At 42.9% G+C, this 24,397-nt stretch overlaps 1 protein-coding gene across 8 annotated transcripts in view; it reads right to left on the bottom strand.

Annotated features, from left to right (window-relative positions):
• Adck1 (aarF domain containing kinase 1) overlaps positions 1 to 18,899 on the bottom strand; it is a 101,194-nt gene extending 82,295 nt beyond the window's left edge. For 2 of the 8 annotated variants that reach the window (XM_010645590.2, XM_033766787.1), the window contains exons 1-3: positions 16,258 to 16,380; positions 10,478 to 10,623; positions 7,994 to 8,077 (exon numbers count right to left, since the gene is read on the bottom strand). In XM_010645590.2, the coding sequence (XP_010643892.1) occupies positions 7,994 to 8,077; positions 10,478 to 10,612 (219 nt within the window). In that variant the 5' untranslated portion in view covers positions 10,613 to 10,623; positions 16,258 to 16,380. The other 6 variants (XM_010645589.2, XM_019204340.2, XM_010645592.2 and 3 more) reach the window with 6 other exon arrangements.
• Between the last annotated feature and the right edge of the window lie 5,498 nt (positions 18,900 to 24,397).

Genomic DNA, 24,397 nt, shown 5'->3' with positions numbered 1-24,397 from the left:
AAAAAAAAAAAAAAAAAAAAAAAAGGCTGACGTCAGGGAAGAACTACCCATGGGCTACAACTATATAGGCAAGGTATTATTTCTGAAATTGGGCAGTGAGTATAAAAGTGATCAGTGAATTATTTTTGTACCTTTTCTTAGGTCTGAAATATTTCACTTTTTTTTTTAATTACAGGCTACACTCAGATACAGAAGAATAGGATGCTGTGATTGGCCATGGTCTATGGACCACTAACAAGCAAGGGGGTAACCAGCCTTTCCATGTGTGCCTAGAGCCTATGAAGGTGCTACCATGTGAAGCCCAATCTCCAGAGGGAAGCTCCAGTCATATCACAAATCCCCCCGGGTCCCCACTGATGTCTGTGGACCCCAACAACTCTCTCCCAGACCACACCAAGGCCCAAGAACCTTCTCCTATGAAACTCACCTAGAACTGGGAAGGCTTTGGGATCAGGGCCACTGCAGAGAACTTCACAGATTTGTGATCCTCAGAAAGTACACAGAAAGCTTTTTTAACAGGAAGTGCAGAACTCCAACACAGACTGGCTCCCTTATTCTAGAGAACTGGTCCTTAGATGACCCAACCAGAGCACATTCAATGCAGCTCATACTCCTGCAGAAATTCTCACAAGCTCTGAGAAAGCCAGGCACCAAGAGAGTAAGGAAGGATTCAGTTTCCCTCATCCTCTATGTAGAACCCTCTTGGGCAAATGTCCCAATGATGATAAACAAAAGCCGCAAAAGTGAGTCTGGGAGCATGATGCACAAAAACCCACTGAAGAGTTTCCACACTGGGTGGACAGATGCTGTACACACAAAAGAACCATAATACAATTAGCTCTGACCGTTCCAGAGGAGACCTTCCCAGCACTCAACCCAACCATACCCACCCCTTGTAGGGCTCAGGCTCCTGCCTCTCTTGGCTAGAAGTCAGCTAGTGTCAGGGGTCAATGACAGTAATTCCAGGCCAGAGGCCAGACCTGTAATAAAGACAAATCCATCCTTCTGCAGCCGGTGATTTCATGCCTACTTCCTACCCCTTTAGTGCAGACCGGGAACAGCTTGAGGGCAGAGTGAAGTCTTGTTTCCCTTCCTACCCTTGGAGCCTGACTCATTACCTGACACAGAGCTGGCTAAAATAATAGACGGATAGAAGAATGGTGAAGAAATGACAGGTTTGGCCAGGACAGTGCCCAGGTATTATGGTTTCTATCTAGATGATCCCCCGCAAAGTTTCACATGCTCAGAGAAGGGGCTTATGGAGGAAGGTGACTGGATGAGGAAGGCTCTGTGGCTGGCTTGGTGCTAGGAGGTGGGGCCTGGTCAGAAGGGAAGAGTCACTGGGGACATGACCTAGAAGAGTGTATCTCCCTTCCCAGCTTCTCCCTTCACTCTCTGCTTCCTGGCCACCATGAAATAAACAGCTTTCCTTCTGCCATGCCACTGTCCATATAAGGACTGATACTTCTAGAACATGAGCCAAAATAAACCTCTCCTCCTTCAAGTTGCAGGGTTGGGTGTTTTGGCCCAGCACCAAATATCCAGATATCACCACCATTCCTGGATGGCCGTACCTCCACCAGGCTTGTGGGAGAATTATCCTTAGAGCTGGAAGTTGCTCATTTGCTGAAGAGCTGAAGTCCTTTCCTGAGGCAAAGGTAGCATCCGCCAATTCCTTTGGATCGACAAACCTCCATTTGGGAGTATAAATGCCAAATGTTTGTTGGATTAACTGACTGAGTGAGAGAATGAGAAAAGGAAGGAAGCTTCTTCCTCCTTCCCTGCGTTTCCCAAACCCACCCCAAGCAGTGCTCAAACCAAAGAATCAATGGTGGGAGACAACTCCAGCAGCAGGAGTCGGCAAAGGCTGCTGCATGGACACTGTGGCTTCTTCTTTCTGCCCAGCATGGTGCTTTCCCTTGGGTGAGAAGGAGACAACAAGATCTCAGAGTATAAAGTGCAAAGAACGTGAGATGGGGCAAGACCTCAATGCCAAAATCAAGTCAGGGGCGAAAAGGGGATGCTGAATAAATCACATCATCTCCCTAGACCTCAAGGTGTATGTCTGTACAGTAGAGACCTGAGATAAATGTTGCCCGTGATGACTTTGCCAAGTTTAAAGGAGTCAACATCAGCTGTTGGCCCCTTACACTACTCTGGGCCCTACCTACTGGTCAAAAACAGACTTCTTTTTGCCCTAAAATACCCTACCCTATGCTGTGGCTCTAGAGGTTGATCTCTCCCTCTAACTGCCAGTTTTGTTTTGTTTTGTTTTGTTTTTTGGTACCAGGGATTAAACTCAGGACCCTGTGCTTTTGAGACAGGCGCAGTGCCACTGCGCTAAATCCCTGGCCCCTAACTGCAGATTTAACTAAAGCCAAAATGAGTATCTCATAATCAAACCTGAAGCAGCCTATGATCCAACCAAGGTCAGGCATAAAAAGCAGCAGAATTTGATAGGCAGAAGAAATCCTTACAGAAAATCCAGAGCTACTTTCTCTCTCCCTAAGTATTGCTGGTAAACCTCCTATCCTAAGTAAGTTTCAGGTGAGCAATGGAACAAGTCCCATTAGAGGTGGGACACTGCTGACCTCTGTCTTCCCTCCCTACTTCTGTGGAGTCAAGAGTCGCCAATCCAACTGGTGAGTCTGACAGCAGTTCACCCCATCCTCTCTCCTCCCCTTTTGGAATCTGCTTAACTGCATAGCTCTAGTATTCAGCTCTTCCCTGCCCTAAGAGGCAGGCCCCCATCTGGGAGGCTCGCCCTGCCACACCTGTGCCTGGGTGGGAAGCCTATCAGGCTTGGGGTGAAGTCAGCAAATATGTTTGCTCCGGCTCCAAAATGCATACCCAACCTTTGTAAAACAGGCTTCGTGCATAGATGGGCCTTCCTCTTATGGTGAGAAGACAGTTGTCAGTAGCTCTAAGCCAACATACCAACACTGTCAACTAACTAACCCAGTAAACTAGGACAGAGCTGCTATTCTGGCCAGAACCGGCTCAGGTGCTCATCCCTGAATCAATCTCTATGGCCAGCGAATGGACTCCCCATGAGATAGGGTGGCTCCCCAAGAAATGCTATATGCTGTGCCCCAAAATGAGAATGGCTCCTAAGCTGCAAAAATTAATAAAGATCCAATACATCTTAACCCCTTGGTCAAATCAGCTCTGTCCTACCACCTCCAGCCCTTTTACCTGGACACCCACACCAACAGCAATTTCCTTCTGTTTTATTAACAGGCCAGGTCACACACATCTCAGTTTATGGGTACTCTGGACACCAGAAATCTCTTCTCCAAAGCCCCTGAGCACTTCCCCAACCCCTCAGCTGCCAGCAAAGTGCCAGTGTGCCCCTAAGACCTGTGTCTTTATGCTGGCTCCCCACCCTCCTGACACAGAGCTGAGTCACTAAGAACCCAGCTTGCCAGCACCAACCTTGAAAGTGCTTCTTGAAGTCACTGCCTGCTGTGCTAGTCTCTTGGGTGAGATAATGTTTTATCCTTCGCTCATTTCTTTATCAGCCATGATGATGACAGTGGATACACACTCCAATGGAAAAAAAACATTCCTGCAATATTTACTCATGCTCTTTCATGCCAGCCACTCGCCCCTTCCCAGGCACAACTCCTAGGGACCAAGCTATGCTCTGTTATCTGGTGCCAGCCACCATGAGCTGTTACCCTCTCATCAAATGCCAGGCTGTGCTTTACTTACTGCATCCCCAGCGCTGTCAACTTCTTCAGGAGCTGCGACATTTCTACCTTTCAGATGACCTACATGTGGACAGGCAAACATCTTCACGACACTCATCGTCTGCCTGCTCTGCAGATTTCTCAAGACGGGGGCTTTGCCCTTGTGTCCCGGCCTGAGCCTCCCTACAGAATGTCACTGTGGTGGGTTCAAAGACTCACAGCACTGGTTAGATGAAAAGAGGAGTTGGTGAAAGTAGAAGTACATTAAGTTTTAGAGACTGAGGCTTTGAAGCCAATAAAAACCAACATTTCACTCAACCAATTTTTTAACAAGTCTACTCAGGACCAGCCGGCATCCTGGTTACTCTTGTAAAGTGCTGCAGACCTAGATATACACAGCATGGACCAAGCCTGTCTGCATGCAGCATAACTTCCAGGAGACATCTGACTTATTTTCATGCCTGCTTAATATTTTATAAGGTCCAGTTTTGTTTCATATATTATTTACATAAGCCTCAGTAAGTGATATAACCATCTCTAGTTTATAGATCAGGAGAACAGCAATTCCAAAAGGCTAGATGACCTTCCCAAAGCCAAGGCACAAACTCAAGTCTTCTGACTGCAAATTGTGGACTCTTGGGCCAAGGATTTAGCTCAGTGGTTCCACTGCCTACTTTACAAGCTCAAGGACCTGAGCTCGACCCCGATACCAAAAAAAAAATGCAAATCTTAGACTCTTTCTGGGGCCTCTCCAAAGGCAAGGAGCTAGTAGCATACAGCCTGGCACTTCAACAGACATTAAATCAACTCTGGTCTATGTAGGTATCATCACTAATGACAGGATACACAAAAAGAATACCCAGTCTCCAACATAAAGGAACCAATAGTCTAAAAGAAGAGAAAGACCAACTATCATTTGTGGCAGGAATAAAGATAGAGTGATTAAATTCAAATAGAAAGATATCTCTGAAAAGACACACAAGAAATAATGATTGCCTCCAAGCAGGAAAACTGGGTACCTGAAGAGAAAGGGTAGGAGGGTCATTTTGTCTATTTCAAATATTATACATTTTGAATTGTGTGCCATTTAAACATATTTCCCATTAAACAACATTTTGAGGGTGCAATCAGCCAAATCCTGAATGTGGAAAATTCTACAAAACAAATGATCTTTGCTTTCTTCAGCAAGCAAATAGCTAAATAAAAAAGAAAAGAGGGGCCGGAGATTTAGCTCAGTGGTTTGGTGGTCTGCCTTGCAAGCACAAGGACCCAAGTTCAATCCCTGGTACCAAAAAAAAAAAAAAGAAAAAAAAAGAAGATAAAGGGATGGAGGAAAAGGAAATGCTATATGATTTTAAAAGATTTAGAAATGTTAACCAAATGTAGTACATGTACCTTGTTGGATCCAGATTGAAATTAATTATAAAAAGACATTTTTGGGGGCCAGGGATTTAGCTCAGAGGTTCTGCTGCCTGCCTTGCAAGCATAAGGACCTGAGTTTGATCCCCAGCACCAAAAAAAAACAGACACTTGGGGGACATTTCTCAGACAAAGAAGTAGAAATAGCAAATAAACATATGAAAAAATGTTCACTAGACTCATTCATAGGAAAATGGATGCATATTGAGGTCATACTCTTAAGTGAAATAAATAAGACACACGTGTAAATACCAAATAGTTTCTCTGGTATGAAAAACTAAAAGTGTAAATAAGACCCAAATTGTATAACTGATAATGTGAAATAGGAAGAAAAGGGCTAAAGGTTTAGGGGAAGTGGGAAGGGTAGGGGAAAGAAATAAGGGAAAAGAAAAAATATGAGAAAAGGAAAAATGAAAACAAAGTCTTTGTAAACAGGAGAGGGTAGAGGAGGTGAAGGGAGGGCAGGGGTACGGAAAAAAATGAGAACTAAGATCTGTCATGTACAAGGATCCCAATGATGAATGTAACTATACTATATACTTAAAAAGTACCAACAAACTCAATTTTTAAAAACTCAGTGAAAAGAAAAAGAAAAAATGTTCAACATCACTTGTCATTCGAGAAATGCAAATGAAAACAACACTGAGATTCAACCCTACCCCAGAAAGAATGGCTGCTGTCATGAAATCAACCAATAACAAAGGCTGAGGGTTGCAGGGGGGGGGGGAGGAACCCTTCTCCACTGCTGGTGGGAGTGTAGAATGGTGCAGCCCCTGTGGAAATCAGTATGGAGATATCTCAAAGAACTAGGATTAGAGGTTCCATATGGCCCAACTATCTTCAGAGGTATCTTTCCAAAAGAATTAAAAAGAATCATACCACAAAGATATATGTGCACCTATGTTCATAGCAGCACAGTTTGTAATAGATAAAACGTGGAAACAGCCCAATGGCCCATCAACTAGAGACTGGATAAAGAAAATGTGTTTTTTTTATAAAATGGAGTACTACTCAGCCATAAGAATTAGAAATTAGAGGCATTTATAGCTAAATGGATGCACATTGAGGCAATACTCTTAGGTGAAATAAATAGGACACACGTGTAAATACTGCATAATTTCTCTGGTGTGAGAAACTGAAAGCATAAATAGGATCAAAAGGTATAATAGATAATGTGATAGGAAGAAAGGTCCAAAGGGGAAGGGAAAGTGGGTGGGGTGAGGGAAAAGAAAGAAGGGAATGGAATTAATATGAAAAAATGGAAACAAATTCTTTGTAAAGAAGGAGGGGTGGAAGGGTTGAAGGGAAGGCAGAGGAATGGGGAAAACAGAAGAACCAAGATATATTATGTAAAGTACGAATTCCCAATGATGAATGTCATTATATTGTATGCCTAAAATGTACCAATAAAATCATTTTTTTTTTTAAAAAGACACTTTTGGGATCTAAGGAAATTTGACAGAACTAGCTATTAGAGATTATTAAAGAATTGTTAATCTGTTTTGTTTTGTTTAGTTTTTTGTTTTTTGAGACAGAGTCTCTTTGTAGTTTAGGCTGTCCTTGAACTCACTATGTAGCTTGAATGCGTGGTAACCCTCCTGCCTCAGCTTCCTGATGCTGAGATTACAGCTGTGCACCACCCTACCAACGGCTAAAATTGCTAATCTTGTATGATCACAGTACCACAGTTACGTTTTTTCAAAAGTCCTTATCTGTTAGAGATACATACTAAAGTATTTATAGATAAAGCAATATGATTCATGGGATTTGCTTTAAAATATCTCAGCAAAAAACATAATAAATGAATAGAAAATAAATGAAAGAATGAATAAAACAGTAAATGACAATTAGATATTGATAAGTTCTCAAGCTAGATGACAGTTCTAAAAGGGTCCATGATACTATTCTATCTATTCTTGTGGACTATTGAAATTTCCATCATGAAAAGTTTAAATACAAATTTTACAATCGTTATATGCATAAAAGATGCCTGAGAAGGAACGCATCACAGACGTGAGTCCAAAAGGGTAAGTGTAGGAATTTTCTAAGGGGCAAAGGAGCATGAGGGGACCACCTGAGCAAAGACGAGCCAGCCTACCCAAAACTCTGTCTGGAGGCGCCAAAAGTAACTATGCTTGACCTTGGGCTCAACCTACATCTCACAAAAATGCCCTCCTGCTTGATCCTCCAACTCTCTAGGATATCAACTACCTAGGTCCAAGTGAGCACACAGAGCATAGGGTTGATAGCTCCTCTCCTACAAGAGGCTCCAAGTGGCCTTCAAAGGACAAGAAAGCATTTAATCTCCTTCCAGTGGGTTTTGCCAAAGAACGCAGTTTAGAAGTTGTCAGGCAGCCACAGGCTTGGTGACCCATTCTGGTAACCCCAGCTACCCAGGAGGCTAAGGCTCAAAGATTGTAAATTTGAGGCCAACCTGGGCCACATACTGAGACCCTGTCTTAAAATAAAATAATAAAATAAGAGCCAGGGAGGAGAAAGGAAAAAAAAGAGGGGAAAGGAGAGGAGGAAGAAATGTCAAGAACAAGAGGGCACATCCCTCCTGAGTCCTCTCACACAAATGGGCTGACCAGAAACACACAGCAGCCTCCCGGACAGCAACTCGTAGATGATAAACTCAGCACCACGCAACCCAGCTTGATGTAGATCTGACAACACCACTGAGAGGTACCAAAACACATCCATGTGAAAGAGGAGGTAGTCATCACCTCCTACTTCCAAGCCACCATGCCCAGGGCCCCCATGTCATACCCACTCTGCTCTCTGCTCTCCTCCAGCTGCCTGCAGGAAGCTTGCTGGCTGTGCAGCTACTTCAGACTTACCCTGTCCTGACCTAGCTCAGATGGGCCCCATTCTCCCCTTACCTTCGATCGAAGCTGCAAGTACTCCTCTGAGCCATATGGGATACTCCTCAGGGAGGTGAAGTAGTCGTAACTGATGGCAGCTGTCTGTGAACCAAAGCAGGGGAAAGCTTAGCTCTCAGACACCAAAGCCCTACAACTACAGGACCCAACACAGGCTGCTAGGTCTGCAGAAGGCACCAGTCCACCCTCAGATGCCCTGTCCCTAGATCTCAGCCCCTTCTTCCTCCTGCATTCAGTGCTCAGCACAAATGCCACCTCTGTAAAGAGGTCTTTCTAAAGCTGCCCCTACCTACCAGGAACTCCTAATTATTTACCATAATCATCCACCACCGAAAGCTTTCCTGCTCATTTGATTCTTTGCTTATGAACTCTCTAAACTGAAGCTCTATAAACACAAGGGCTGGTCCTTTCCGTTCTTCATTGTAACCCTGGTGGGAGCAGAACTAAATAAATACTAACTGAATGAATGACATTAGATAAATTTGTTCTATTCTCAAAAAGGATATCCCAAATAAACATCTTATATTTATGTTTCTGTTTTTGTTTTTGTTTTGTTTTGCTTTTGGTACCGGGGATCGAACTCATCAACCTGCACTTGCGAGGCAGGCACAGTGCCACTGAGCTAAATCCCCGGCCCTATATTTATGTTTGTTCTAACAGAATGAATTTTGATTCTGAACAGGTTCTCTTATTCTTGGTGAATCAGAAAAATACAAATTCCCAGGCCAGGAATTTAGCTCAGTGGTGCCGCCACCTGCCTCACAAAAGCAAGGTCTTGAGTTTGATCCACAGTACCAAAAAAAAAAAAGAATAGAAAAGAACAAATTCCCAGACATATCAGGCATGGAAGAGCCTTTAAGATTTTCCAGTCCAAACCTTTCTTTTTTAGAATTGAGCATCAGGGGAAACTAGAAATTAACAAGATTTATATTAAAGAATGATTCTTAGGGCCAGGGATGTACCTCAGTGGCACCGCACCTACCCAGCAAGTGCAAGGTCCAAAGTTCAACCCCCAGTACCAAAAAAAGAAGGAATGAATGATTCTTTGCACCCTCCAAGGCATAATTCCATTCAACATATACTCATTAAATACCAACCACAGATCACTGTGAGGAAAATACCAGGATGATAAAACCAGAGCCCTTTAAAGAATGAATAGCTCAGTGGCTGTTTTATAAAGCACCAGTTGATATCCTCCCCACTTCTTTCTAACTATTCATGTACCTAAGGTTCCATTCAAGCCCTATTTCCCCAGGACATTCACCCAGTCTCCCAGGCCCCAGTGCTCGCTTCTATGTCTAACTGTAGCAGCAATCTTGACATGTGCGTGGTATCAGATTGCTTTTTAACCCAATAATGTACATATTCCATGGCCAGAAGCTCCAGAGGTTCCTTCAGAGCTAGGTCTACACTCCTTTAAAGATGAACAGAAGCTCCTTCCAAGCTCAGTCTAGGTAGGACCACTCATTTCTACCCATCAAAGCCCATAAAGTCAATGATGGGCCCAAAATAAAAGCACTCAGGGAATACCTGGGGATTGTTTCACATTCCCTAGCCTGTTTATCCAGAGCCAATTTGTCTGTCTTGATTCTAAAACTCAGCTTACCCCTGAACACAGGCACCACATCAGTGGTCTCCCCTCTGAGTCATGCTCAAGAGGACAGTTGGTAGGTAGCACCAAGTACTAAGGAAGTAATTAAATAATAAGAATTGTATATTGATGCATATCCACATCAAAGATAGGAAAGGACAAGCTCACCTGCAGTGGATACAGGATGACAGAGAGCATCTGGCATGTGACACTCATGGGCCAATTCTACAGCAATTTCTGGGACAGCCGCTATCTGCAGAGTTACAGGGCATGATCACACCAGGACAATGTTGCTATTGAGCCACTGAAGAAAACCTCTAAAGATCCAATATTTAACTTGGATTCACTCTTTCTGTTTGGGGAACCAAGGAGATTCTCAAAGTTTCCCAGGGCCTGGCTACTCCAGAGCAGTGGTGACAAACCTATGGCTCGTGTGCCGCAGCGGGCTGTCTATATTACTGAAAGCTCTACAAGGTTCGCCATCCCTGCTCTAGAGTCTTGAATCATTCACACTAACTCACTAGAATGAGATCAAGCTTGCTGGCAGAATTTAATCTGCAAAATCTTCTTTCCATAAAGTCTTCTTTCCTCTGTGTTTACTGAGAAGTGCTGCCCCTATGAGCTACCACTATAATACGAAAGCTAAAATGCAAAGGTTCAGAGCAGAGACCTCATGCAATCACATTCTATTTAACTGCAGGATGGCAGAGGCTGTGTGTAGAGGAATGAAGATACACGAGGATGCACCTCCATGGCTGTGCAACTGCTTAGATGGAGTTTTGGCACATGTAACAGTACACGTGTATGACCTACTTGCCCATCTGCTGCATGTACGGTATACCTGCAAGTAATACTGTAGTTCCTCGGCTACCCTCAAAATGAGAAAAACCTACCGTAGCAACTGCTCTGCCCACCCTGACAGCACCAAAATCATTAGGGTCCAAGTACTTGTTGCTGTAGAGGTAACTCCCAGAGGCAGCAAGAGCAAGGCTGGTCCATGAAGCAAGCTTGAGAGCCTTTCTGGCCATGTCCTCAGGCCCTGCAGAAGAAAGAAAAGTTGAGATAGATACCAACAAAAGGTTTCATGGTCAATCCAGGATTCAAATTCCAGCTGTGCCACTTACAGACTGTATGACCCAGGATCATTTCCTGAATCTCACTGAGCCTTAGTCTCATTACTTGTAAAATAGGATGATGCTTACCACAAAATTCTTGAGACAAAAATCAAATAATGTACCTACAAAAGTTAGCATGGTTCCTGGTACAATTCAACTCTCAAAGTCTTCCCTTCAACAGTGCTAGATACTATTCTAGATATGGGAAAGAGTGACGTTCTCACCCACATGGGGCTCACCCTCTAAGGGGGACGAAAGATAACAAGCAAAAAGTTATATAATATTCTAGAGTAGCAGAACTGCTACTGAGTGCTGAGATGAAAAGCAAACAGGGTATGGTGATCCCAAGAAATGAAGGATGCCATTTTAGATTGGAAAAATATGAAGGCATGCTAACTGTTGCTACTCCTATTACAATACAACATGCATGTAAAGGTATCATTAGCCTTGGTGCCCAGGTCAAAAGTGGGCAAGCCACCACCAAATTGGCAGCTGGGCAGAAGCAGTAAGCCCTCCCATCTGCTTGATTTCCAAAATTTTTACTTTAGTTAAAGTACATTGTCCCTTGTCTAGACTGTACATCCTTGGGAGCAAACACCATGACTGTCTCTATTTTGTCCACACACAGTCTTGCAAGGTACATTCTGGTTAGGGCTCAGTGTCCACTTATTGATTTGATCTCTTTAACAAAACTCATATACTGATCAATGTGACCTTTCCCCACCCTTTTTTTTTTTTTTTTTTTTTTTTTTTTGAGACAGGGTCTTGCTATGTAGTTTAGGCTGGCCTTGAACTATGTATCCCAGGCTCTGGACCTCTAACTCACAGTGATCCTCCTGCCTCCAACTCCCAAGTGCTGGGATTACAGGTGTGCACCACCATGCCCGACCCCCCCACCCACCTGTTCCTGCTCAGCCCACCAGGTGGCCATACAGCCTTCCTCTGGGGCCAGGGCACCCCAGTGCACTGCTTCCTCTACAACTCCTGAGCATTCTGTATCGGACTAAAGTCCCTGACCCCGGCTGCAGCTGCCAGGTAGAGGCCTCGGAGGACAAGATTACCGCCACGCCACCTGCCAGTACAATCCCCGCACAGACACAACAGCCAGATGCAGATCATCGCTGTGCTTCTGCTCCAGACTGAGTCTGTCACCACTGGCTCCCTGTTCTGAGCCTGCTTCACCTGTATATGGAAACTACTGTTCCAAACAGCCTCATTTTCATTTAAAGTCTATTTTCACTCATGCCTCATTACACAGCCACACAGGTTTTCCTCGCAGGTTTTAATAAAAGTATTTATAAGGTACATCTTTTTCCATTCTGTTACTTTCCACTCACAGTTTATACTGCTTCTCTAAACAGCACACAGTTGACTCTTTATGTTTGTATTTTATAAAACTTATGCATCTGGATGTAAATTTTATCAACTGCCATGCTTTCTAGTTTTCCTACCTGTTATGTTTCTTTTTCTCTCCTCTCTTTTTTTATTTTATCTATTTTTCTTCATTGCATTTATTGGTACATGTTAGATTCATCATTGGGATCTTGTACCTTAACATGACAGGTCTTGGTTCTCATTTTTCCCCATACCCCTGCCCTCCCTTCACCCCCTCCTCCCTTCCCAATTTACAAAAATGTTATTTCCATTTTTTCATTTTCTCATTTTTTTCTTTTCCCTATTTCCCCTATCCTACCCTTCCCACTTCCCCCACATTTCTCTCCTCTCTTGATTTTTTCTGAACTTAGTAATTTCCAGAAGTCCTTTGTTTTTTCCCTTTGTAGCCTTCTGTTTCTACCCGAATATTCGTGAAGTGTACTCAGAGGAACAACTGAAAAAATGTCAACCTAAGTGCCACTGTAAGAAGTGGCAAACTCCTGGGCCCTACAACATCAGGAGTCCCTATTGTTTTACGATGCCTTGGCATTCACTGTGAATACAAGTGAATACCCTGCTGAGTCCAAGGTAGCCCTCATCACCCTTGAGTTCCTGCCTCCTCCCCAGCTTCTCAGTGCAGTTGATCCAGATAACTGCCTCGCCTCGTGGTGATGACCTCCCAAACAGGCAGCTATGGGACAGATACAACCTGCTCCACTGGCCCTTTTCACCCCCATACCTGGCAAAGACTGCAGAGATATACCGCAGTGGTGACCTCTCAGTTACAGTGTGACCTCCTTGCTCTACACCTACCAAACAACTTCCTGGGGAACTTTCCAGGTAAGTCCTCGACACTAATAAAGACTTTGGCACACAGCCCCTCTACCTCTCTGTTTCTCTCTCCCCTCTGAGCACCTGCTGAGTGCCTCCAGACTTTTCTTCACTCCCCTATGGGCACCTGGATCTGTGAATACGCAAAGGCTCTGTTACTTCATTGTTTTGTTGAGCTGCCTCCTTTGTGTAACACCTGAGCGGCACACCTGAACCTAACTCTTCTCCAGGACCTGCTACAGAGTGGCTACCTTGGAAGGGATAAACTGGACCCAGCCAGATGAGAGCCATGGGGAATCTGCCATTATAAATATGTGCACTGTGGGGCCGAGGGTTTAGATCAGTGGTTCCGCCGCCTGCCTCCCAAGCACAAGGACCTGACTTCGAACCCTAGTACCAAAAAAGAAAAAAAAAAAATACATGCATTGCAACAAAAACACCTGGTGGCAGTTTGGAAACATGTATTAGGCTGTCTACCTGGATAAAGAAATATCCTAAGAAGAACCAGGGATTTAGTTCCGTGGTGCTGCCACCTACCTTGCAAGTGCAAGGTCCTGAGTTTGATCCCTGGCACCAAAAAAAAAAAAAAAAAAAAAGCCTGAGAAAGGCACACGGTAAACATCCAGAACCAAATCTCTTAGGCCCCCATCAGGGCAGGACTAGAGTTGATGACCACTCCTAGGAAAGACCTCAAGACCAAATGAGACTTAAATACAATAGACCTGCTAATAAATGATGAAACTAATGAGTGGGTGAGTCTTTTCCCAGTCTAAGCTCAACATGAAAACAAGTCCAGTTATGCACTCCTATGTACCAACCTCTCCAGTGGCTCCCACCTCATTCATGAAGAGCCGAGGCTGGGCACAGCCTACTAGGCCTTATACGATCTGCTCCCCTCTTGCTCCTGGGGTCTCAGGCCCTTCCACTTTTCCTTCTCCATTCGAACAGCACTGGTCACCTTGCGGGTACTCCAACATGTCAGGCATGATGTGGCCTTACTTCAGCCTTTGCCCTTGCTGGTTTCTCTGCCTAGAGGAGAACCAGCAAATTTCTTCTGTAAAGGGCCTTACAGTAACTATTTTTGGCTTTGTGGGCTATACCATTTCTTTGTTTTGTTGTTTGTTTGTTTGTTTTGGTACCAGGGATCAAATTCAGAACCTTGCATTTGCAAGGCAAGCAGCAGCACCACTGAGCTAAATCCCCAGCCCTGGGCAATACCATTTCTCTATACCATATAGCCCAGAGCAACCTCAGAGGACAGGCAGAGGAATGAGCACAGCCTGATTTGACCCCGAAGTTTTATTTGCCACACATTGGCCTAGTAGCCCTCCAAAAGCATTTATTGAAGCAGTCAATGAATGAACTATACCCTAAAAGGCCTATGCAAAGCCAATAGCAACACAGGTCTCCAGGTGGAAATACACACTCTGCTCTGCCAATACAATAGCCATTCTCCCCCTTATCCCCAACACGACCTCCCAGTTCTTGGTTCCATCCTCCTCTTGTACTACCCCCATACTTGGCCCCTGATATACAAGGTCACCTCTACCCTTGAGATCACATCTGTGCGGGAACGTGGCAGCAAAGCAACCACTCTCAAACCCAGTTTCCAAGCAAAGGTCCTCAGTAATAAAAGAGGTGAGAACTGAAATACATAAAATAGATGATTCCAGTAGGGGAGCCAAACTGTGTCTAAATAGATTGGAGCTGGAGTTTTCCATAAGATATCAGTGAGTCTTTAACATGCAAATTAACTGCTTCCCTTGGAGTATTTTAAAAGACCTGTCAGGCATGAAATATGTCTGTTAGTGAAAAACATCTTTCATTATTAAACACTTTGCTAATGAATCATCTGTCCTGTTCTAGTTACTTGCATTTTTTTTACTTTTACCTGAGTTACCTATCTTAACAGTATATAACTTCGGGGATCTAAAGCCACAAAGAGCCTGAAAACTAATCACTAGATAATATTAGTAATAACTATCCTTTTTAGAGCCCTTTACACTCATCTCATTAGATATTCCATGCAACCCAGGGAAGGAAGACAAATACACCATCCCAGGTATAAATGAGAAAACCAAGGACCAGAGACCATGAGTGATTTTCCCCAGGTGGCTCACCTAGTAAAATGGCAGATTAAAACTTGATCAAGGCTTTCCCTATCCAAGTGTTCAGCCTTTCTCTTTTTTTTATGGCCCATGATGTCTTTGATAGGGACACTTGAACCCCAAGTCACTAAGGTTCTTACTACTGTCCTCATGTAAACACAATAGTCACTATATGGCGGCACGATGATTTCTGACCCTCTACCCTCCCCAAACAATGCCAGATATGTGGGAGGTATTGTATGGAACCCTGGAAATCAAAAACATGTCAAGTAAAAGACAAGCCATGTATCTCACTAAGAAAATCCATTCCAGTCTATAAAGTTGACACTGCTGTTTACTTGCCAAATCAATAAGAATGAATTCCATCTCACTGGACCACAGAAAACACTCGAACAGGTCATAAAACTAGGCAACAGAAAGTTTGACAAGTGGGAAGTTGATGGTTAAACAAAATCTCTATCCCCTGAACGGAACTAAATGGGAAATCAAGTACTTAATGTTCATGAGGGTCAGAAAGTAGCTAAGCCTTTACAGTTGCCATTCATTTGCTGCCCTCTCTCAATGCCATAGCCCAGGAGTATAAGCCTAGAATCACTTCTTCCTGCTTAGTACAAGAGTGAGGTTGACTACAGAGGAGAGGCACTTAGGAATCTAATACCAGTAAATCTCTAAAGTAACCACTACTTCCTCCTATTTCCTAGAGAGACTATTAAGCAAATAAGCATTATTTCTTTTCTAGACCATTCCTGAAACTGGCAAAGACCCAAAGTAAAGTAAACAGAAGTAAACAGGTCTTCAAAGAAACATGGTCACTATCTTAGTTATTTTTGTCTTGCTGCTGAGACAAAATACTCAACACCCAAACTTAAAAGGAAAAGGTTTATTTAGCTCACAGTGTGTAGAAATTTTAGACCATAATCAGCTGGCTCCAAGACAGGGTAGCATCACAGAAGGCATCACAGAGAACAGTCCATAGCAGGCAGAAGGTAACAAAGCAACAAGGGACAGCCATAGCTCTTCCTATCCCTTATGTCTTATCCAGGCTACTTAGGGCAGGTAGTGCTCACAGTCTTAATCCTAGTGCCCTTGAGTCTAGCATTGCACCATGAATCAATCCCAGCATCGCACACTCTACATCAGCCACTTCTGAAAAGCCCCACCTATGACCGCCTGAGGCTTTAGGGGGACATCTAAACACAGCCATAATATTCTTCCTCTGCTCCCCACAAAGACTTATGCATATACCTTTATGTAAAAGGCATTTAGTCCATCGCCAAGAGTTGACAGAGTCCTGACAGTTTCAGCACTACTGAAAAGTCCAAGTCCAAAGTCTCTGCTGAGATGGAAGGCAAACTGAGCTGCAAGCCCCTGTACAAATGGAAAGAAAGTTAAACACTTCCAACATTCCATGGAACAAGACAGACATTTCCATTCCAAAAGTTCCAAACAGCAGAATAGGAAGGAATGGGAACAGAGCAAGACCAAAACCCAGCGGGGCAAACATTAAATCCCACACTTCCACTTCCAGCATCCCCAGAAATCAGTGGCAAGTGGTGAACTCCAAAGAGGCTTGTCTTCTCCCTTGTTTGCTTACTTTTACTACCTTCTGCTTGCCATGAACTGGTTCTCCTGTGCAATTCCCCTCTGCCAAGGCATCCTGTCCAGGAGCCAGCCAATTATGCCCTGAAACCCCTACCAACTGTGAGCTAAATAACCATTTCCCCTGTAACTTTGGGTGTCAGGTATTTTGTCTCAGCAAGAAGAGAAAAGTAACTAAAATAGTCACTGATGTGGATTAAAAGCATACAAGGCAAATCAATGCCCAGGAACTGTGTCATGAGCCCAAGCATGTTTACAACCTGTTCTCTCCTGCAGATAGTGATGAAGTCCAACACAGGAACCAAATTTTAACCATATAGCCTTTCCTAGTGCTTAATGCCTAGATGTTTGTTTGAATCGATATTGATTAAACAAAGGATCTCTGATCAATGCCAATGTTCCACAATAGATAAGGAAAATAAATCTCACCCTGGCAAGAAATAAAAATTCTCTAACAAGTTCATCCAGGGAGAACAGTGGAAAGACACACAAAAAGAGTAAGCTGAGGGTAAAAGAAGTCACCCTCCAACAAGAGAGGTGCAGTGTCAAGTGTTTCAATACTTCATGTAACGTGCATAACTAGATTCTAAAGGGCACACTGTTAGAGCCTCATTCCATAGAAGTGGAAGAAACTTGGCCAAGGAGCTAGTAAGTAAGGGAATCCAGGTGTGTCTGCTCCAACTAAGACAGCACAGTGGACAAGAACAAGCAGCTTCCTGAGCTCTAAGTTGGACTGCAGAGACTGACATGGAAATCTAAACAAAACAGGCTATTCAGTGAACTGCCCTGTCAAAGATACTGGGAAGGGTAGGTAAAGCTATAGTATTATTTCACAGGTCCCTCACCTCCTAAGAAGATGAGTATATACCGGAAAGGAATAAAATGCAAACTCTCCCAGCAGAGGTCAAATTTCACATCCCTGAGGCCTGTTAAGTACTGGTCAAGGAAATGATACAGTTAAGCCGGGTTAAGCATGCCTGTAATCCCAGCACTCGGGAAGCTGAGGCAGGAGGATCGCTGTGAGTTCAAGACCAGCCTGGGCTACATAGTGAGTTCCAGGTCAGTCTCAACTACATAGTGAGACCCTGTCTCAACCCCCACCCCAAAATGATACAGTCAAGACAGGAGATGCTGCCAGAGAGTTAGCTCAGTGGTTCCACTGCCTGCCTCGCAAGCCCAAGATCCCAAGTTCAATCCCTGGTACCAAAAAAAAAAGATAGGAGACAATGTAATACAGGAAAAATGGCATGTGTTAGACCACATGAAAATCTGTATGTGAAGAAATGTGGAGGGAATTAACCGTACCCAAAGTAATATGTGCATACTACAACTACAAAAGTAAAACTCACAAAAAGGCCAGGTAGAAAGAGTTCACAGGCTTTTTTCCTATAAAATAGTGGTACTCAAACTGTGGGCACGTATTAAACATGCAAATTCCCGGCACTCATATCAGACCTAGAACACCACATCAGAATCAGAAATTTGGGATGGGGTCCGAATCCCTCATAATAAGCCTTCAGGTAATTCTGCTGCTTGCTAAAGTTTGAGAACTACCCCCATTAAGTAAGTGCTTAAAGAAAACGTGTGACAGCACAAAATCCAATTCACTTCAACTCTGCACATATTTCTTGGGCACCCACTAAGCAAGCACCAAGCACCATGGAGGACATCAAGGAATACTTGTTGAATGAGGCTCTAGTTTGTGGGAACTAAGTGCCCCTTAATCCTGGGAAACATCTGTAGTAGACGTCTTCTACAGGCTGCTCTCACGCTGATTGCAGTCAGCACGCATCCGGAAGCACAGATCGTCTGAAAGGCGCTGGAGATGAGCACTAGACTGGGACAAGTCGCAATCCCAGGAGGAGAGTCCGAACATCAGGGCCGCCCCTGCTCTACTCCACTTTCTAGCCCCAAGCTGCCTGGTTCTCGGAGCGCAGAGTGTCGCTGGAGTGTGAAGGCTTCTCGCTGAGCCCCCTGAGGCTCTAGTGCTGCTCTGGGTGGCACAACCCTGCGGGCACAGTCCACACTAATGCCCACTGTGCACCAAACCCGAAAGTCCAGGGAGAAGGGGCGGGCCCGACAGTCAGCCGAGCCACGTGGCCGCGCGCCAGGCCCAGGTGACAAGGTCACAAGCCAGGGCTCCCTACCGAGTCCCTCAGTGGTTAAAGAGCCGAGCAAGGCGCGCTCGTCACACCAGCTCCCAGCGCTCAGCGCAACGCGCCGCCCGGATAGCCCGGCCTCTGTGCAAGTCTCCCGACAGTTGCCGCTACTCACCGCGAGGGACGCACTTCCACGCAGCCCCGAGCTCGCAGGAAACCGTGCCCTCCGCCACCCCCACTGCGCTGTGTAACCGGCGCCGCGCGGCCTGCCGGGACCTGTAGTTCAAGGTTCCCCAAGCTGGGACAGCCAAGCCAGCGCCCCGCGGACAGCTGGACAGTGACAGCCAGCGAGGCGGAGGGGCCTCGGACACTTTTTTTTTTTAATAAGTAAAACCATCTTTCTTAGATGACATAACTTTATATGTAGAAAATCCAAAAAAGTCTGTTGCAGCCAATCAAGACATTCAGCAATGTTGCAGGATACAAGATTAGCAAACAAAAAGTTATATTTTCACACATTATCAATGAGCAATGTAAAAAGAAACCAATTGATTGATATCAAAGGAAAATATACGTTAAGCCGGGAGTGGTGGCACACGGCTGTAATCCCAGCACTCAGGAGGCTGAGGCAGGAGGATCACTGTGAGTTCGAGACCAGCCTGGACTACATAGTGAGTTCCAGGGCTGTCTAAACTATATAGTGGGACCTTGTCTCAAAAAAAATTTTTTTTAATGATCTGGGGATTTAGCTGGGGTCCCGCTGCCTGCTTCACAAGCTCAAGGTCCCGAGTTTGATCCCCGGTACCAAAAAGAATCAAAGGTGAATCAAAGTAGTATACGCTTTCTATGATGAAAACTCCAAAACATTACATGTACCAACTCCTCATGATAAGTGTAACCATTATGTACTACAAACATGTACTAGTGAAAATATTTGAAGTACAAAAAAGACAAATAAGTGGAAAGCCACCTCCATGCTTTCTTTGGGCTACGGAACCCCACTGAAAACTTTTCCCAAGAGTCATTCCATTTATTTGCAGATAACCTGGATTTAGTCTTGGAGGCCAAAGTGTTCCACATTTTTTAAATCTTTCATTCCTTTTTCTCTATCAAAACGTGGCCTTAGAGAATAATTTTTTCTGTCTTTTCATGTATTGTGGAATTAAGTTATTTGCATTCACTCTTTTAAACTCCTTTGTGGTTTGTGCATTTTATAACCAATGTATTTGGATTTCACATATGAAGAGAGAGGGTTTAGTCACTGTCACTGAAGAGATAGCAATGGCTGACAACAACTGCACTGTTTAACTTTTTGAGTTGACTCTACAGACAATATTAGCGGAATATCTATGTGTCTGTGATTTAATATGAAAAGTATTACAGAGTTAAAGCACGTACATACTATGGCAGTCCTTATATATTAGTACACTCCAAGTTCAGGAACCACAGGCGCATACTGTATTCAGACCTTCACTTAGAGGAGGAAACTAAAGGCAGTCCCAGCCCTCAGACCATATGGGAGACTTAGTGCCTGCAAAAGCCCAGGATGGAGTCAGGATAACCCACTTCCCTATCCACACCAAGTGAAAACTTGTGTGTTCCTTGAGAGTGAGCAAATAGAATGGAAACTAGTCCTATTATTAGGTATTCTCCATATTTGGGGCATTCCTCTGGAATCATGAGAAATTTAACCCAGAAATTTCAAAATCTGTTGCTCAACATTGGTAGGGAGAACTGCAGGAGACATATGGGGAATGCTTCTGTACACCAATAATGAACTCAATGAGAAAGAAATTAGGAAAACAATACATTTTACAATAGAATCAAAAAAAGTAAATATTTAGGAATTAACCTAGCCAAGGAAGTGAAAGACCTCTATAATGAAAACTACAGTACTCTGAAACAAGAAATTGAAGAGGACATCAGAAAACACAAAGACATCCTCTGTTCCTGGATAAGGAGAACCAATATGGTCAAAATGACTTTCAAAACTACTATACAGATTTAACACATTCTAGTCAAAATACCAACAGCATTCCTCACAGAATTAAGGAAAACAGTCCTAAAATTCTTATGGAACTAGGATAGCAAAAGCATTCCTGGGCAACAAGAGGAAAAAATCCCAATTCCAGACTTGAAGTTATACTACAAAGCTACAATGATAAAAATAGCATGATAGTGGCAAAAAAAAAATCACAGATGTGTACAGTAAATAGAGGACACAGAAACAAATCCAGGCACATTCAGCTACCCGATCAGACAAGGGAACCAAAAATTTACAATAGCTCTTAATAAATATTGCTGGGGGCTGGGGATTTAGCTCAGCGGTTCGGTGGCCTGCCTTGCAAGCGCAAGGACCCGAGTTCAATCCCCGGTACTAAATAAATAAATAAATAAATATTGCTGGGAAAACTAGCTATCCACATAAGAACATTGAATAGTTACCTTTATCTCTCACCATGTACTAAACTAACATCAAAATGAGTCAAGATCTAAATACTAAAACAGAAACAATCTGTTGTAAGATAAAATAGGTTAACTCTTGAAGATATTGATATAGACAAGGTCTTTCTGAACAGAACACTAATGACACAAGAGATAATACCAAGAATCAACCAATGAAATCATATCAAATTAAAAAGCTTCTACAGGGACCAGGGAGTTAGCTCAGAGGTTCTGCAGCCTGCCTCACAAGCACAAGATTCCAAGTTCAATCCCCAGTACCAAAAAATAAAAAAACTATAGGAAAATAAGAAGCTTCCACACAGCAAAAGAAACTACCAACAGAATGAAGAGAAAACCTACACAATGGGATTTTTTTTTTTGGTAGCTATTCCTCAAATAGAGGACTAATATCTAGAATATATAAAGAACTCCTCAAAAAATGACTGCCCAAAACAAAAGACCCACTCAAAAAATGAGCAACTGAAATGAATAGACACTTCTTAGAAGTACAAATGCTCAATAAATACATGAAAAAATGTTCAACATTGCTGGCCATTAGAGAAATGGAATCAGCCTCCCCTTATACCCTTTTATGTCCATCAACAGATAAATGGATAAAGAAAGTGTTGCATTTATACATAAGGAGTACTACTCTGTCATAATGAAGGATAAACGAGTTATTTGGGTGTACCTTGGAACCATAATGTTAAGTGAAATAAATTGAGCATAAAAGCTTAAATATCACACAGTTTTATATGACACACAAAAAATATAAATAAAGCACAAAATAAAATATAGATGTTAGGAAAAAAAAAGAGTCATTCCAAATTGGTCACAGATCCATGTTTAGCAGAGGATGCAGTTGTGCACTTGTAGATTTAAGGCATTAGAGCAACTAGGTGAAAAAGAAATTTACTGAGTGGCTGAATGGTGAGAAGAAGCAGGTTAATCTTAATTATCTGTGGCCCTCACATATTGACCTCTATTCATCAAGTAAGATATACTGCACTTTAAAGACAGTTGCTGGACATTCATTCACTCTATAAACATCTCCTAAGCTAGCCCCTTCATGGATAAACAGAAATGGGATGGGGGATTCATCTTTCAGTTCAATGTAACTGTAATCAAATTTCCAATAGAATTTTTTTTTCCTGGACCTTCACAAACTAATCTAAATTTTATAGAAGCCAGGCATAGTGGTGCACACATGTAATCCCAAAGGCCTGGGAAGCTGAAGCAAGAGGCTCACCAGCTCAAGGCCAGCCTATGCTACATAGTAAGTTTGAGGCCAGCTGAATAAAAATAAATTAATTAATAAATAAGACGTCTATGGAAAAACACAGGGCAAAGCACAGCCAAAGCACCTCTGGAGAAGAATAAGGTGCTTCAAGGGTGTACCCTTTCGTGTTCCATGTGGACCACAATGCGAAGAAAAGTAAGATCATGTTGCCTGGCATGGTCGTGTAAACGATACTCCCAGCACTCAGGAGACTGAAGTAGGATGTTGCCAGATTGAGGCTTGCATGGACTACAAAGGAACACCTGCCTCAAAAAAAAAAAAAAGGAAAGATATAATGTTGGTATAGGAATAAACCGAAAGAGAAATGGAATCCCCTGAAGAGCCCAGAAACAGATCCAGACATCTGTGAAATCTTAGTATCTTTCACTAAGCATTCTTGATGAAAGAGGGGAAGAAAGATGTCTCACTAAACGAGCTGGACAACCAGTTTTCTGCTAGATGCCTTAATGCACTCCACATGCAAAAACAAACTCCAGGAGAACCAAAGACTCTGAAGGTTTTTTTAAAATTAGAACTTTTAATAGAAATAAAACATCCTTATTAGCTCAGGGTAGGGTTTATTAAGTATCACAAGCACAAACAGTAAACAAAACATTGATAAATTTTGGGCATTAAATTTAAGAGCCTTGCTTCATCAAAAGACATTTTAGAGAAACGACAAGTCACACACCAGGAGAAAGTGACTGCGGTACAAAGAGCAGTGATACAGAGCTGAATAACACAGCTCCTGTCATCTCAACTTTGCAATCCACAGGCATTAATATAACAAAGTTAATAATGTCCAAATGGCATGACAAGCATTAACGATATAAACAAAGTAGCACAGAAACACGAAGAAGGAAGCGTTTCAATTGCCTAGGTAATCTCCGAATGTTCTGTAAACTAAGAATCAATTGACACGTAGACTGGAAATTAAAGGTTGATTAGAGAGAAGGGCTGAAAGAGAAGAGTGTTGGGAGGCAGCCCAGGCACAGGAAAGGTCATTTAAACAGTATAAAGATGCAGTAGAATACAACAAAAGACAAAGATATTTTTAAATGTTAGGGCTAGGGTTGTAACTAGGGGAGGAGTACATGTTCAGGAGGTGCTAGGCTCTGGGTTCAATCCCCAGCACAGGGGGATTTAAAACTTAATGTGACTACTATAACTAAACGTGAAGTTTAACTATGAAATTGTCAGTAGTTAACTTTGAAGGATGGGAGGTGGGTGTGAAAGTACTCTTGGTTTACATGCTATGGCCTTTTGTAATTTTTAAATTTTGTACAATAAATGTGTAAATATTTGAAAAATTAATTATTTAAATTTAAAATTTTTTCATTTAACAGACTTCCAATTAAACATAGTAGACTTAAATTTGAGTTTAGATTCACTTCTTCCTGAATCCCATGAAAATGAGAGGGAGAGAATGTTTGCATGGCATCGTACCCATGGAAAACAGGCGTGGACACAATAGACAGGCAAATGAGGGACTTTTAAAACAAGCCAGAGCCTGGACCTTGATCTCAGAGATTCTGATTTTAGAGTTAGTGTGAGCCTGGACCTCAGTAATTCTTCAAAACTCCCACAGTGATTTTAATAGACACTCAGGGGAAAGGCTCCATCAGGAGGCAGTTTGGTACACTGAGAAGGAGGTGGATCGAAAGTGGTTCTCAGCTACATGAGAGGTACCTGGAAATCTTCTAAAATTTTCCTAGGTCACATATTAGACCTATTAAATCCAACTTCTAGCGGCACAATTCTGACGTGGGTAGTTTGTAGAACTCCCCAGAGAATTTCAATGCACAGCCAAGGTTAAAACTACTGGTTTAGCATCGAGGAATCATGTTGAAACTGTGTGCCTCACAGCAAGTTTTCTAATTTGGATGAGATTGAGTTTCTTTTTCTTTTTCTTTTTTTTTTAACCCATTCAGTTTACTGGTACTTTTTTTTTTTTTTTTTTTTT

This window comes from Fukomys damarensis, unplaced genomic scaffold, assembly GCF_012274545.1.
Source record: "Fukomys damarensis isolate Sample0158 unplaced genomic scaffold, DMR_v1.0_HiC HiC_scaffold_21, whole genome shotgun sequence".
Lineage (NCBI taxonomy): Eukaryota > Metazoa > Chordata > Mammalia > Rodentia > Bathyergidae > Fukomys > Fukomys damarensis.
Note: the sequence above shows the minus strand (reverse complement) of the source record. Positions and strands in the feature narration are given on the sequence as shown.